At 33.5% G+C, this 16,376-nt stretch overlaps 1 protein-coding gene across 2 annotated transcripts in view; it reads left to right on the top strand.

Moving 5' to 3' along the window:
- Positions 1–12,477: 12,477 nt before the first annotated feature.
- Positions 12,478–16,376, top strand: part of LOC149190150 (serine carboxypeptidase-like) — a 287,135-nt gene continuing 283,236 nt past the window's right edge. The window contains exons 1-2 of one of the 2 annotated variants that reach the window (XM_089412047.1): positions 12,478–12,941; positions 16,179–16,350. In XM_089412047.1, the coding sequence (XP_089268173.1) occupies positions 12,643–12,941; positions 16,179–16,350 (471 nt within the window). In that variant the 5' untranslated portion in view covers positions 12,478–12,642. The remainder of the gene's footprint in view (positions 12,942–16,178; positions 16,351–16,376) is intronic. The other variant, XM_089412046.1, reaches the window with a different exon arrangement.

Raw genomic sequence — 16,376 nt, 5'->3', positions numbered from 1 at the left:
TGACGACGATTTATTTTGACTGATTCAAATGAGTTTTATTTTATCACTTTTTCAGACTCGTAAAAAATAAATGAAAAAGTGACCCCCTCGAGCCATCTTTAAGCTATTTTCTGACTCTAAAAAAATGAAAATATTGCCGAGTAAATGAAATGACGTCTACTCAGTATAAGTTTAACCCTTTTCTGGACTGAGATAGAATATTGTACAAAAAAGGAATATCTTAGTCAAACATGGCTAAGAGGTTCTCTTGGATATCTTTTTCTACCTTTTCAGATCGAAGAGACGATTTACGAAAAGTGATCTTTGAAGTTTTCTTTTACGCTTCTTTTTCAATCTCTCTAAACATGAAAAAGATGTCGATTTCACCTCCGTCAGACTCATATAACTTAATCGATGCAGGACTTGTCACCACGACAAGATCAAGTTTCTCGTTCCTAGGGCCCGTAAAAATTACTAGGATGGATTCATTCGAAGGGTGAACTTATATGGCAAGCAATGCTATCCCCTTCAAGCTCGTGATAAAAAATATATGGGGTACTCGCTAGAAATGGTAGGGGAAAAAGTGAAAGTGATTATCTATTGTATTCTGTAAATGCAACCTGTTGCTCTTGAACATGACACATCTATTGCTCATGTCGGGTTTAGGATATCCTTACTTAGTCACTTGCCTTCTTGGGTTTGGGGAATCCATTTTTTCCTCTCATTTGATTATACCACTTTGTCATCATGACCTATGATCGTATATTGACTCAAATTCTACCAAACTTTGGAGTCGTGTCGCCGATATGTTCAAGAGAAGTCCTATCTGTTGTTCTTTATTACCTATACACTATCTAACTTTCTTCCACAGTCCTGGATCACACTTATGTACTCTACTACATCCTTTTGTTTCATGTTGATGATGTGGGATATATTATGGACCTCTTTCGACGGATCGCTTCCTGTCGACTTCAACTCATTATCCAGGAAGATGATCTAGAAACTCCCTTCTAGTACCTTGGAGCTTGCATGCCTCAATGACAAGTTCTTCGCATTCAACGATAGGTTTACATCATTGACCTTCGATCAGATGATTCCATGGGTGTTTGACTTCAGCTTCACTCTTCACAGTCATGGATTGTGCTGATTGTACCTTGAGAACCATTGTCATTATTGGTGGTTTCTCTCGTGCCTGTTAATGGTTTACATCATTGACCGGTAATCAGGTGGTTTTCTATCATGTTCGACTTCGACACATCTATTCACATGTTAGAATTCGTACATTGATCGGGTCAAGACGGAGCGCAAGACCCTGGATTTTGTCTGATAAAATCCAAGTTGCGTGGAGTTATGAGTTATTCATGATTGTACACATGTTTCCTCTAGACGGATGGCTGCGACCATACCGTGAGTCCATATTCATGATCCTTTTCATTCGGATGGCTACGACCATACCGAGGATCTTTGCACATGATCCTTTTCATTCAGATGGTTGCGACCATATCGAGGATCTTTGCACATGATCCCTCCTATTTGGATGGCTACGTCCATACCGCATATTCATGTATTATTAGATGCCTATTCATGTATCATTAGGCATGATCATCAAAGATGTCAGATATGTATATGTATGTGTATATGCTTGATTTGCAGGTCTCCTGACGATGTTGTTCTGTCCTTGCACTGACTTGTAAATCATCTCAGCCATCACTCCCTATTCTGCCTTCATGCTTTAGGGGGCATCTGTTACACATTATTTTGTCACACCTCCTGTTCACTTCCTGTTCATATCCCAAAGTGCCCAAACATTGACTACTATGTAACATATCCATCATGATACATAGACCAAAACCTCCCTGAAGAATCAAAGGATAACTGCCCTAAATTCATTCGGAAGAAGGTTGCCTAAAAACCCTAATTTTAGCATCAACACATTTTGCTCCACTGCCTCCCCGTGTTGATGGCAGGTTGCCCAGTTTTACACTAGCGTTGCCAGCGCGGGTTTTCATAGGAAAACCTACGCTGGACCTCTTCTAGCAGGTTTTCCCAAACTGGAGGAGAAGCTTCGCCCTCTAGAACCTTCGAGAACATCGAGATGGATATTGGTTGTTGTTGATATGGTCGAGCTCTCTCATTTGGGCCTCTTGATCTTATCATCATGGGCTTTCCCCTTGAGATGTGGACCTTCCTCCCTCTTTTGTGGATCCCTAACTCCCTCTCCCTTCCTATAAATTCACTCCCTTCCATTCCCAAATGGTTGGTCATTGATTGCTGCATCCCTATGCTGAGATTATGCTTACATGCTATCCATTCTATCTTGGAGAAGAAGTGCTTGAAGAGTCTTTGCTTGGACTTGGACATCCACCAAAAGGAGGTCTCCAGCATTTCCCTTTTTAGTCTTTTAATGTAGACATATGATGTTCACTTTCCATAATTGCGTAGATGTTTATGTTATTAGCTTAATGTTCCTTGATTTGTTAAGTAGTTTATGTTTGATGTATGCCATATATGCTCTTGTATCTTGCATAGTACTTTGATCTTCCTTGTAGGTATCCAGACATAAAGAAAAACTAAGGAGTGATACCTGGAGCGAAAAATTCAAAACCATTTCCAAGGATTGAGCGATTAACATCAGAGCGAGGTAGGTTTCTCCTTCTCTCTGCATTTGTCGAACATAAGCTAGGAAAGTGTATGTTAGTTTGTTAAATTTGTTGCTAGACCCACTCATTGGGCTAGAGGGATCGCCTCTGTCCACAGAGGGGATTTGCCTTCACAACATGGTGGAACCAAGCCACTAATATACAAACATTGAAGTGAGAACAAAACATCAAAATAGTCATTGCTAGAGGAAACCTTTTTCTTTGTTGTTGTTGTGTGTGTCCATCCTTGAGAGGGCCGACCATATCCACTTCTGCAGGCTTCTCCTCAATAATGTAACACTTGCGCAGGCTTGATGGGGGGGGAGAAAGTGTTGGAGCCCTCGATTGAGTATTCTTTGGAGGTGCAACTGCAACCTATTTCCTGTGAGCTAGGGAGGGGTGACTACCAGTTTCCAGAAAGGTCGAAGGAGATGTGGGACCAATGGACACAAAGACAAAGGTGGAGGGTCCAAGGGAGGAAGAGGAGGGGATGTCGAGAGGGAATTCGATGTCAAGGTCACAAGAGATATGTCACAAGGAGTGGTGGCATGGCTATTGATGGAATAAAGCTTGAATATCTAGTAGGTAGCCCTTGATTTCTCCCATTCCTGGGCAAGGAGGCGACGAGCAAGAATATTGTGGAGCGACCAGAGAGTGTTGTAACCCTGACGAACCTCTTGTGCATCCAATTCATAAACTTGCCAACAAATGTGGGATGGAATGGTGTGATCATGCATGGTCTAGTATTCATCTACGACAGGGGAGGTGGGCAAGTTACCTCTGCCTCTGTTGTGCCTAGCATGACGACTCTTGCGTCTTTCACGATTCATGTTAAAGCAATTGGAGTTAGAGGTGTGAGTGAACGACACAAAGGTTACTATGGTTGTAGGAACAGGGCAAGTGGTTGAGAGAGGCCAAACTGTGAGCAGAGTAGCCATTGGAAAATGCCATAGCGAGGCCATGGTGCCGTGGGTTAATATGCCAGGAGGTGGAGCAGGATGCACATTGAAGTCGTGCGTGCAAGGGCTCTGTAGGATGCGGGTGATAAATGCCCATGTTAACATGATAGGACATTGTAGAGGTGATAGTCTCGAGGTGGCTGGTGCCGTTATTCTGTCCTTGGGCAGGTGGTTGGATTAGAAGGGACACCTGAATCCAGGGAATTTTTTCTATATCATTTTATGGTTACATATGATTTCATATTGTTTTATTTATTTTTCTAAATTTAATAATTTAAATTGCGATAAACTAAATTAAAATCTTTAAAAACAATTTTTTATAATTAAAATTATTATCGATTTAAAAAATTATAAATACTAATAAAAGAATTATTATGTACGGGGACAATTTTGTATTAATTAAAAAATAACTCTTAGTCTAACTAATAGACAAAATGACTTTTTTTAGGGCATTTTGGTTTTTTGATTTTCTATCAATTAAAAAATAACGCTTAGTCTAACTAATAGACAAAATGACTTTTTTTGGGCATTTTTTTGGTTAATTTTAACCAAAATCCAATAGAGATGTTTAAAAGCTTGAGTTTAAATTGTTTAAATCAACATAATCAAAGTGCCCCAAAAGTTGTTTTTCAAGGTGTTGAATCCATTTATGCATTCAAAAATGTATTTTAAACAACACAAAATTATAATGAGAAGAAAACAATTTTGGAGAAACTATATTTACAATTGCTAAAACATTTGAAGTTTGAGATGAACCCTTCACCTATCATGGGACATGAAGCAATAAAGATGACTGAAGAGAAAGAGACTAATCCTTTCTAAATTGCCATGGCCCAGGGAGAGACATTAGAATAGGTTTTATTGTTCAAAGAAATAATATTAAAGAATATCACACAATATAATTAAATGATTAAATTATGAGTGAAATTATTATAACTATTTAATAATAATATAATTATTAATTAATATAAAAATAATTATAACTAAAAAAATAAAATATTAATATTGTTAGAATAAGGTTAAAAGTAATACATATCTTGTCTTGACTATGAACCAAATGGTTTGAAATGGGTCCACAAAACTTTCTCCAATGTGATTATCTCCAAAAGATTTTTGAACACATAAAATACTAATTATTTAGTAGAATATAACTATTATAAATCCCGGAGTTAAGATGGATCTAGGCTAGTTTAATTTCCTCTTTAAATAGGCAGCATTGCACATGAATATCATGGGTCAATACTATGGGTTCTCAATACCATGAGCTATTATTATTTTATTTTTATATGGTTATTTTTATTTCATTATTTTATTTTAACTGAGTTAAAATGTTTACATTACTTTAAATTATTTTTTTCCTTTAATTTTATTTTTATTTTTATGTAATTTGACTTAGTCAAAATGTTAAACATTATATTACAACATTTCTACCATATTAAACACAATTTCTTTAGAAACGTTTTCTTTTCATTATGAATTACAATATTGCTTGAAATTCGGTGAAAAAAACTACACACCAAAAAATAATATCATCTAATTTATTAAGCAACATTGTAACTATAACATCTTATATATCAAAGGTATATTCTCAATTCAAACTTTAGATTATTATTTTTTTTCTTTTTTCTTTTTTTCTAATGATTTGTGTTTGACATAATTTTATAACAAATACACATGTGTATAATGCTTTTCACGATATGGAAGAGATGTTGTAATGTCTTATCCTATATGGAAGAGATTCTCTGATGTTCTAACCTGTTATGTAAATATTTTGACATAAAAATACCAATAAAGATACAATAAAATTAAAAAATTAAACAAAATTAATAATTGAAATAAAATTAAGGCAAAATAGTCAATTTACCTTTGGTAGTTCTTGAGCTTCAAGTTTTGACAACCCATCTTTTGTTCATATATATATATATATATCTTATCAAGCATCCAGAGGGATCAAATCTCTTAGGTGCAAACCTAAAATTCTTTTAGAGTGAAAAAAATTTAATCTCTCTAAACATATAGTTAATCTAGAATTAAAATGAATCTAGACGAACTAATAAATAATTACCAGCAAAAAAAATTACTAACAAATTAATGTAAATATTAATATGCATAATTTATTTAAAATTAATAAAATAAAGTTATACCAATACAATAAATTTGTTATTTTTTTAACATTAAAATAATTAAAAAATTATTTTTTAATTATTATTTTAAACATAATTATATTAAATTATTATTTATTAAATTGGTTAAAATTATAATAATTTAAACGTATTATCTTAATTTTTTAAATGACTTTTTAATAAATTAAATTTCTTTTAAATAAATATTAAACATCACCGTCATATTAAATCTTATTCTAAAATGTAAACCATAATAACAATCTCAACACTTCCCTTTCATACACCAAATAAACCACCGTTGAAAGTAAAAGGATACCTCTTACACGGGAACTCTCATCACATAATAATAATACATTGCTTGCAATCGAAGGATGAGGGCTAGAACGCGCATCTTGCAGTCCTTAGCAACATTAACATGCCTTTTGAAACAAATAATATTAAATTCCCAAACATCAGCTTTACTCGCAGACCGGTAGGTTGGACTTGTAGGTTGACATACCTAACGATCACACGAGAAACTTGTCAAGAAAGTGGATGAATAATATATTAAGTCAAGAAAGTGGATGAATAATATATTAATTTATTGTATGTAAATTATTTTGAAATTATTTTTAGTGTGGTTTTTTAGATTTTTTTAGCGTTCGAAAGAAAAATTTGAGATGAAATTTTGATTTGTGTTATTTAAACTGGTTTTTTTATTATAAATATAGATTCAACACTTTGGAAAATCTTTAGGGTATATTATTTATCAAACTTGTGATTTCAATAAATTTTTGACAGATTTTTAAAAGAATTAGACAAAAAATCTAATCGGAAAAGCTTCTAAAACTCAAGCTACTTTTAAAATATTATTTTAATAAAACATTAAAAACTCAATATTTTAATAATTATTGATGATGATGATGATGATGATGGTTAACGTCCGCTGAGACCAAATAATGGTCTATCGGACCTAAAGAAACAAATTATCTATTTTGATTTAAGATTTTATTCCTATGCTCAAAAAGCTTGGAGAGAAGCCTCTCGAGCTCACTATAATTTTGACATTGTAAAAGGCTAGGAAGGTCAGTGTTGTAACAAAGATTGTGACACTGAGATTTAATGTGGTTATACGCGGGGCACTCTAAGAGGAAGTGTTTTCATCCTCGATGTTCCTATTCTCACATATATGGCAGATCCTTTCTGTCCATGGCGTTTTAAGAACTGCCCAACGACCTGTTTCACTATGGAGCTCATGAGAATTTGTTCTAACTATAATATTAAAAATAAAAAATGAAAAGAGAATCAATAAATAATGTATTATTTTATTTTGTATAAGATAAAGTCTATAAATAATATATTATTTAATTTTATATAAAATACTTTTTCCAATTAATTCTTTTTTCACTATATATGTGAGTATTTTTTTTGGTGCTAGTTGGGTAATAGACACAAACACACTGTATTAGTTGAACTGCGCCAGGAGACTTTAAAGTTAATTAAAAATTTATATATTTTAGTTAATTTATAATATTAGTATAATTAAATGGTTAATAAAAGTATATAAGTATTAATTTATTAATGTAGATTTATTTTAATTTTAGATTTATTTTTTAGAGGGATAATTTTATTTTATTTTATTTATTTTTTATTTTTATTTTTTAAGGTTAGTATCTCAAAAGATTTGATTTTTTGGGTCTTGGTAGATCCCAAATTAAGATAGATCTAAATTGATTTAATTTCCCCCTTTAAATAAGCTATATTCCACACAAATACCATGGAATTATTTATATTTTAAGGTCGTTTTTAAAATAATTTTATTTTATGTTGAGAAGTAAAAATGTTTTAACATAAAGTTATTTTTATTTTATTTTCACCCAATTAAAAATGAACAATTTATTAAAAAAATAAAATATTTATGAAAGAATATTATATTATTATTTAAAATAAAAATATTATATTCTAAATCTAGAGTGCAAAATGATAAATTGATTATTTTACTTTAATCTTATTTTAATTTATAATTTTATGTTATTTAATTTTAATTATTATTTTATGTAATTTGACTATGTCAAAATTTGACAGGACATGACAAGATATTACAACATCTAGACATTACAACAACTCTACCATACTAGGTTTGAGAGAAACATTTATTACATGATACATTTCATGCTGCTAAATTTTAAAAAATCATAAAAACTAACTAACTTATAACTTTATTTTAAATTATTATTAATAATAATTATAAAAATAAAAATATATAAGTTGAACATGTATACATTTAAAAAACATGGAACAAGATTTTTAATCATGAGATTTACCTTTATTTTATGTGGAGATTCTTAATTTATAAATAGGCTTTTCCAAGACCATGGGTTATCAATACCACATGCCAAAAAAACCATAACTCACTTCATATGACAAAAATTAATATATATGTTGAACATGTATACATTTAAAAAACACGAAACAAGATTTTTAATGAGGAGATTTACCTCTACTTTATTGTGGAGATTCTTAATTTATAAATATGCTTTGCCAAGACCATGACTTATCAATACCACATGCCCAAAAACCATAACTCACTTCATACGAGACTTGTTACCAACGTGGACATTCTATTTTAATTTATTTGTCAAATAATTTTAATTCTAGAATATTCATAGTAGTATACATAAATCAAATGTTAAGATTTATTTGCAAAGTAGTTATGCCACTTTCATTAAATTGATTAATTAAAAAAAATGCAAAATGAGCAAGTGAAATGAAGTGAGTTATAATTTTTTGGGTGTGTGGTATTGATAAGCCATGGTATTGTAACATAGTCTATTTATAGGTTAAGAACCTTCATGGTTAAGAATCTTGTTCCATGTTGGGGGAGGCAGGAGTGAGAGGGGTGCTTTATAACCTTGACGAGACAATAGAAACAAAGTATACTTGGGGATTGGGAAGACAACAAAGAATCAAGCTGAAGCCTTATTGCTTTGGCAAGGTCTGAAGATTGTTATATCCAAAGGTTTACGACAACTTAGTATCGTTGGTGACTCAATGATTGTTATCCAAAGGTGCTCAAGGTCCTTAAGGAATAGGCGCCAAAAAAACTTAGAAATTAATCCTATGTTCATGAGGATTATGATCCTTCTAAGCAAATTAGAAGACCACAAATTATTCCATGTAAAATAAGAGAATAATTTTGAGGTAGATATCCAAGCCAATAAAGGCGTTGTCTTAGAGCAAGGCGTTTTGATCATCAACCAAACCAACCCTAAAATATGTCACGTCCCATGATCGATCAATTAAATAATATCTCGTTGGGTTACAAATGGAATAAATCAAGCATTACAGGAGATAGATCAATCATGCTCAAGTATTGTCTCGAGGAATGGCAGGACTCTCTTGGGAAGTGGAATCGACAACTAGGTTTTATTAGCTCTAGATGTAGGCTCAATGAACTAAGTACCATGGCAAAGGCCAAGTGGAATACAATCAGAATGAAATTAAATGTTCAGGTTGGGGAAGGCATAATCAATACATTTCTTCAGCTGAGTAAAGTGAAAGCAAATCAATTCGAATGCAAATTGGCGGTTGTAGGGATGGAAGCTCGTGCTAAGTTTGATTTGCAGCCTGAGAATATTATTTAATGCGATAGGATGTGTGTAACAATCGATAAGAAGCAGGGAATTATATTAAGGAATTGGGTGAAGTAGTTAAACCATATAATTACTTGTGTGTAGGGAAGGATTGGTCTCAAAATGGCCTCTGCCAGTCTCAATGAAAGTTACAATAGAGCAGAGGAAAAGGGAGCTCCGTCCAAGGGAGATATGGCGACCATGGTAGAGAAAATTGGGAAGTAGGCAACTAAGGAGGTGCATGATCAAATAACAATGGTGTTGACTCACCTTATGGGGATTGGGAAGGATCTGGAGCTGCTGCAAAAATCAGTGGAGCATTTGAACACAAGAATGATCAACTTAAATTTTAAGGTTGAAAATATGGAGGTTAAGGTGGAAACACCGACAGTTGGAGTAACACCAACAGTTGGAGTGCTAAAAGAGGTCTTCGAGCTGGGAGAAATGCCCACATCCAAAACACAAGCATATGGGGAGGCAAAACAAGAGCGCCACAGGTCCAGACTGAACTTAGTACCTGGACAAAATGAGGAAGTGGATCAGGAGGACAATCCTCCAGAGAAGATGGATAACATCGGGTAGACAATCAAATTATATGTCATGTTGTTTTGTCAAATTTTGTCGGGTCTTTTGGAGATACTATAATATAAATGTTGTCAGTAAAATAGTAAAAAATAATAAGGGTAGTATAAGATACTCTCATGAATTAACTTTGCAAATCTAGTAAAAAATAATAAGGATAGTATCATATACTCTCATGAATTAACTCTGCAAATCTACGCATCATGTTGTTTTGTCAAATTTTGTCGGGTCTTTTGGAGATACTATAATATAAATGTTGTCAGTAATATAGTAAAAAATAATAAGAGTAGTATAAGATACTCTCATGAATTAACTTTGCAAATCTAGTAAAAAATAATAAGGATAGTATCATATACTCTCATGAATTAACTCTGCAAATCTACGCATCAGAGCAAGTTTTGAATGTAACGGACCTGCCCATTTCTAGCTTTGATATCTAAGAACCTATTGGTTTCTAGCGTTGATATAGTTTTGAATGTAACACACCTGCTGGTTTCTAGCTTTGATATATAAGAACCTGCTGATTTTCTAGCTTTGATATATAAGAACTGATTTCTAGCTTTGATATATAAGAATGCTACCCATTTCTTTAAAAAAATGAAAAAGAATCTTGTTCCATATTTTTTTAAATGTGTATATGTTAATTCTTTTTATAAATAATAATCATAAAGTTATAATTTATTTAATTTTTATGATTTGTTAATTTTAACAACATATAAAATAAGTGTTTTGATGTTTATCATGTTTATTAAAATATTATATAAATGTTAAATTCTTACTAATCATTTAATTTATACTATTATCTTAATTATTGATAATTAAATAAAAATTTTGAAAATCTAAAATATTTTTTATTACATCAAATTTTTTAATTATTGTAATTTAACTTTAATATATATATAAAATTAGTTAATTGTTTATTTATTTTTTCAATATATATATTTTTAATTTTCATACTTTATAGAGTCTACTTTTTAGTCAATTCTATAATTATATTTTAAAGTTTAAATTGTTGATTGATGGAGAAATGAATAAATAATGTATTTTATTATAAGATTCATAAATCTATACAATGATATAAACCGTTATATAAATCTTCCTCAACACGATCTGGCATATTTGGAATTGGCGTTGCGGCCATATTTTTCAGGACTTAACTGTCCCTCCTGCTATCATTATCTCCAAGATCATTGGTAGCCTGCCTTCGGAATGATCTTCTGATGCGCGTTGATACACAGCATTCCCTTCAGGGGACTCATCCGCTGCTGCCCATTTCGTTTCTCTATGACGCTTTAAGCCCTTTTTGATGTATTGATGCACCAGCTCCTTTCTCATTCTCATGCACTGGATGTATCGGGTTTTCCTTGGTCTCCTACTAAGGATTGTGATTCATGCAGAATCATCGACAGATATAACAATTTTCATCCTTTTTTGTAATCTAACTGATTATATGATCTCAATATAACATATTCAGATTTTTTTTTCTTCTGAAAAAAATAAACCGTTATATATATCATTTTGAAAAATTATAATAATTAACCGTTATATATATCATTTTGAAAAATTATAATAATTAAAATTAATTATATAAGAATTGAAACTTATCCTAAATGGAGAGATAAATAAATAGTATATTTTATTAAATGGTTTATAAATTTATATAATAAAATATATTATTGTATATATCATTTTAAAAATTATAATAATTAAAATTATGGGTGAGTTTTTGGGAAGTCAGTATAAGTCTCGGAAGTGATAATTGACGCTATGTGATTTATTTCACTAGTTTTAATCTCGCTTTTTCATCCCTGTGAGCATCACCTTATGCAATGAGTGTTAAGTGAACTATTCAAAAATCATAAAATATTAGTTAGTTATAACTATTTCTCATGAAAATAGTCATAAATGAATCACTTAATACACTTGAATCCCAAAAAATAATATAATATTCATACTCCAAAAAAGAAAAAAAATATATAATTATCAAATTAATAGCGAAACAATTATTACTAACTTTTTATTTGTTAATGTAAGTTGATTCATTATTCTTATTTAAGAAAAATCAAATTACCTATAATTAAAAATGGGTTTTCACTCTTACCAAATATCTCTGATTCTTAAAAAATTCACCACTTATAATTATCTCATAAAAATAAATTCTCACTCTTATTAAATACCTCTAATTCTTAAATTCTTAGACTATTTCCTTACCTCCAAAAAATAATAAACTCTTAACCGCATAAAAACAACCACTTTAGGCTACTCTAACCCATTGATATTATCTCAATCATAAACATATATGTATTATACTTTGATTTAAATATAAATTTCTTTACTCGAGCTTCCCTATCATGAGCACATGCCTTTTAAAATGCCAATTCCACGTCATTTGTAACTACGCTACCAACCCCCAAAATAAGGGAAGAAGAACAAATTATTTGGGATCGCAGGTAAAGTTTTTATTTGATAGGCCCCACACTTGCCATCCCTCATTTCACTCCACGGTTGTTTGCCTTCCCATCACCACTCAGAAAACGCTGACTGACGGAAACTTCCTGTCCACACGGTGCCAACTATACCATTGATTCTTTTTCAGGTTTTCTTGTACGTCTCAAACAGCCCAGCATTCGTCGCCGTTAAGCAAAGATATACCGCAAGGGCCGAGAGTCGAACGCCGGTCTATATAAAACCCCAGCTTACACCGAAAAACTCCAAGATCCTGTTGTAGCGAACGAACTTGCAAAAGGAGATGAAGATGAGAACATTTGTTCTGTTGCTGTTGCTGTGTTTATGCATATCTCCGTCATTTGCCGATTTACGGCTCCCGACGAGTGCCAGGTTCCCTCAAGCTCAGGCCGAACGGCTGATTAAAGAGCTGAATTTGATTCCGGGAATCGCAGAACCGCAAGAGGAATACGACGTCGGCCCTCGTTTGGTTGAAAGGAGTATCAATTTGGATATTAATGGGGACTCCGAAAAGACCGCCGGCATCGAAGAACTCGGTCATCATGCCGGATATTTTCGCCTCGAACACACGCACGCTGCGAAGTAAGTGTTTAGAAGATTTTTGAGAAACTGTATAGAGGCATTTATCTGGATTGGGGTCTGTGAAGAAAGGGATTAAATAATAAATCGATATAATGCTTTGGTAGAATAAGATGCGGTTAGTGTAAACCGTATAATTTTATTTGTTTATTGGATAAAATTTAGGGAAAATTTTGAGTTTACTCGAATTCGAAAGACAAAGTTCTGGTGTTCTGTAACGGCATTGATGGAAGTTAGACAATGAACAGAGGAATTATTAGCTTCATTATGTGTCTAGTAGACCCCGTTAGGTCGTTACTTAGCAGGGAAGACTGCGAGTGTTCTTTTCTTTTGGTTTCTTTAAATGTTCTCTTCAAGTTAAATCTATTTAATTCGATTTTTCCTTTGTTAATATTTTTATTAATATTCCCAACTTGATGTTCTGAAATGGGATAAAAAAGGATTGGTCTTTCTGCCCTATCGCTGCAATTGGAGCAGCCTTGATTTTAGATTTAGGGATTTGAAAGAAAATACATTTGCGCCTTTTACGGTTGTCATCGTTTATAATAGAGGCCGAGGCCATAGACCGCCTCCTCCTCCTTCTTTCTTTTTTTTTATTAATAATTTTGAGTTGGCACTGCTGAAAGTGTTTAAGAAGCACCCACGCTCAGAGTCCTGAAATTCTTTGCTTTTTAGACACCCAATCTCTTACTGTGGATAGGAACGTCTGCATCACCTATTTATTAGTTTTTGGCTGTTAGGCCTCACACCTTCTGTTGACCAAGCACATAAATATGCAGAGAATGAAGTTAGTCAATCTTATCATTTTATTCATATGACATATTTAGTTTGGGACTACTTTCATAGAGTAAGTCAGTAATCTCCAGTAATTTATGATCAATATTGATCAAAATTAGTGGCAGCGGACCAATTTCTTATGATTTTGAATATTCTACTTGCTATTAATTGCGCTGGGTAATGCTCACAGGGTTGAAGAAGAAGTGGAATTGAAATTAGCGAAATAAATTGCTTAACATTAATTATCACCTTTGGGGCTTGCGCCCAGTAACCAGAACTTCCCAAGAGGTTACCCATTCCAAGACTCCTCTGGCTTAAGTGTTCTTAATTGTCAAGTTTTCCCCACAGTCAAGCATACTTGGCTTGCTATCCCATTTGCAAAACCTTAGTTAATGTGCCTTGTGAACTATTCAGTTAAAACTCCCTTTACCTCAACGTATTGAGGGGCTTCAGCAGTCCAATATATAGGATATCATGTTTGAGATTATCTGTATAGAGCAAGTCATTAATCTGTGACTCATATTCATGAGAATTAGTTGCAATTGATCAATTTCTTATGATTTTTAATAATCTACTTAATAGTCAGTGCATCAAGTGATGCTCACATGAGTAAAGGGGGATTGACACCAGCAAAATGAATCTCATAGCATCGATCATTGGATCCATGGATCCATGGCTAACCAGGACTCTTTAGAAGGTCAACCCATTCCAAAACTACTATGGTTTAAACATGCTTAACATTTCCAATCTGCTTGTCCTGATTGATGCCAGGTTCATGTCCATGTTGGTGTCAAATTGATGTCTACACTCCTATTTAAAGTTGTGTGTAGATGCAAACTATCCATTGAACAAGAAGGCATTTATTGAGAATTAACTTTACCTTTTTATTATAGATTTTCAGGAATAGCCTTGGCATTCCTATAGGAAAAACAAGTGTAGCACGACGAAGCAATTACTCGCCGAGTGGGCTGATTATAGCCCAGTTGGCTACCAAACGAGCCTCTGGGCATACTCAGCCTTTCATACTCAGAACTTGGCCTCACTTTTTGTCCTGACTCTGTCTGACTTGGCTATGCTCGTCCTTCCTGCCTTTTTTATTTTAAATTTGTTATTTGGCCTGTTACAGGCCCCTGCTGGCCTTCTGTGGCCTTGAGACAGGCCTGACTCGGTCAGACTTGGCGATGCTCGCCCTTCCTGCCTTTTTTATTTATTTTTAATTTGTTATTTGGCCTGTTTCAGGCCCCTGCTGGCCTTCTGTGGCCTTGACACAGCCCCGTGGGGCCTTGTAACAGCCTTAATAACAAATTAAAAAAATAAATGAGCAGCCGGAGTTTATTTAAATTTGTTATTTGGGCTGTTAAATTTGTTATAACTTATATGATCATATTTTATGAGATGATGTCATGCATTCTTGTGTGAACCACCGTTTTATAACTTGTATGTGTTGGAAATGCCATTAATTTATCTTTTATGCAAGAAAAACGAGATATTTTTTTTTAGTTTTTTTGCTATTTCTCGAGTCTTCCCGAGTCTGTGAGTGATATGCCAGCCGAGTATTTGCCGAGAACGAGTCGTGTGAGATTGGGGAAAACATTATCCACCATGCAGACTTTTAATTATTACTCCCTGGTTCAGCCCATCTCTAGGCAGCTATCATCGGGAGTCTGCATGGTGTTTAAGGATTTCCCTTCTACAGCATCTTATTTCTGATTGTGCTTTTGAGTTTCATTGATCTTAAGGTATTTTATCCAAATTTCTCATAAGAGGAGATTTTGTTTATCTTGGTGAACAAAGGATTTTGAAGGGAGTCGTCTTACCCCGTTGTGGCTGTTCATTTGATTCTCCAAATCTCTTTTAATATTGAATAGCCGACGTGAGCTTGCCCCTTAGTTTGCTTGACAGCCTCAACTTTTGTGGCATGGATATAGCTTTCCGTTATGCAACTTATCCAGGCAAGTAGATACATTATACATGTGAGGCTTCCTACCGTGAGTAAACTGACCCACTTAATTCTTACCCAGTTGTAGCTGTTTATTTCACCCTGAATACTTTCTTTTTTTATTGAATAGGCTATGTGAGCTTGCCCCTTAATTTATGGCTTTCGATGCATGAACATTTCAAGAGATCAGTGACAAGGGATGCATGTTTTTATTCCTACATCTTTCCTCACTACCTGTAATTTAGAAATAACATTGCTACACTGGACACGATCGTGTAGAGTGCATCTAAAGAATAATCCTTTATCCTGTAGTCAGCAAAGTAGAAAAATGTGAAAACGCTCCTTGCTATGACGAAATGCATTTCAATGTGTGGGTGAGAGAGAGCTAGAGGTTGGGAAGTATTTACTGTTAACTGAATTTAAGTATTTATATCCTTTTCTTTCCTAAACGCAGAAGGTATTAGTTGAGTGAATAGAAACAGTTTTGTGACCAATGGTTACACTGACACTTTTGTTATGTGTAGGATGTTCTACTTCTTCTTCGAGTCACGGGGAAGCAAAGCGGATGACCCTGTTGTTCTTTGGATGACTGGAGGCCCTGGTTGTAGCAGTGAATTGGCTGTCTTCTATGAAAATGGGCCTTTCAAGATTACAGACAATTTAACTCTGGTCTGGAATGAGTATGGATGGGACAAGGTATTCTGTCTTTTGTGTAAATGTCA

This window comes from Pinus tabuliformis, chromosome 3_1 (genome assembly GCF_031772625.1).
Source record: "Pinus tabuliformis cultivar Carrire ecotype Pingquan chromosome 3_1, CPIR1, whole genome shotgun sequence".
NCBI classification, from domain to species: domain Eukaryota; kingdom Viridiplantae; phylum Streptophyta; class Pinopsida; order Pinales; family Pinaceae; genus Pinus; species Pinus tabuliformis.
Note: the sequence above shows the minus strand (reverse complement) of the source record. Positions and strands in the feature narration are given on the sequence as shown.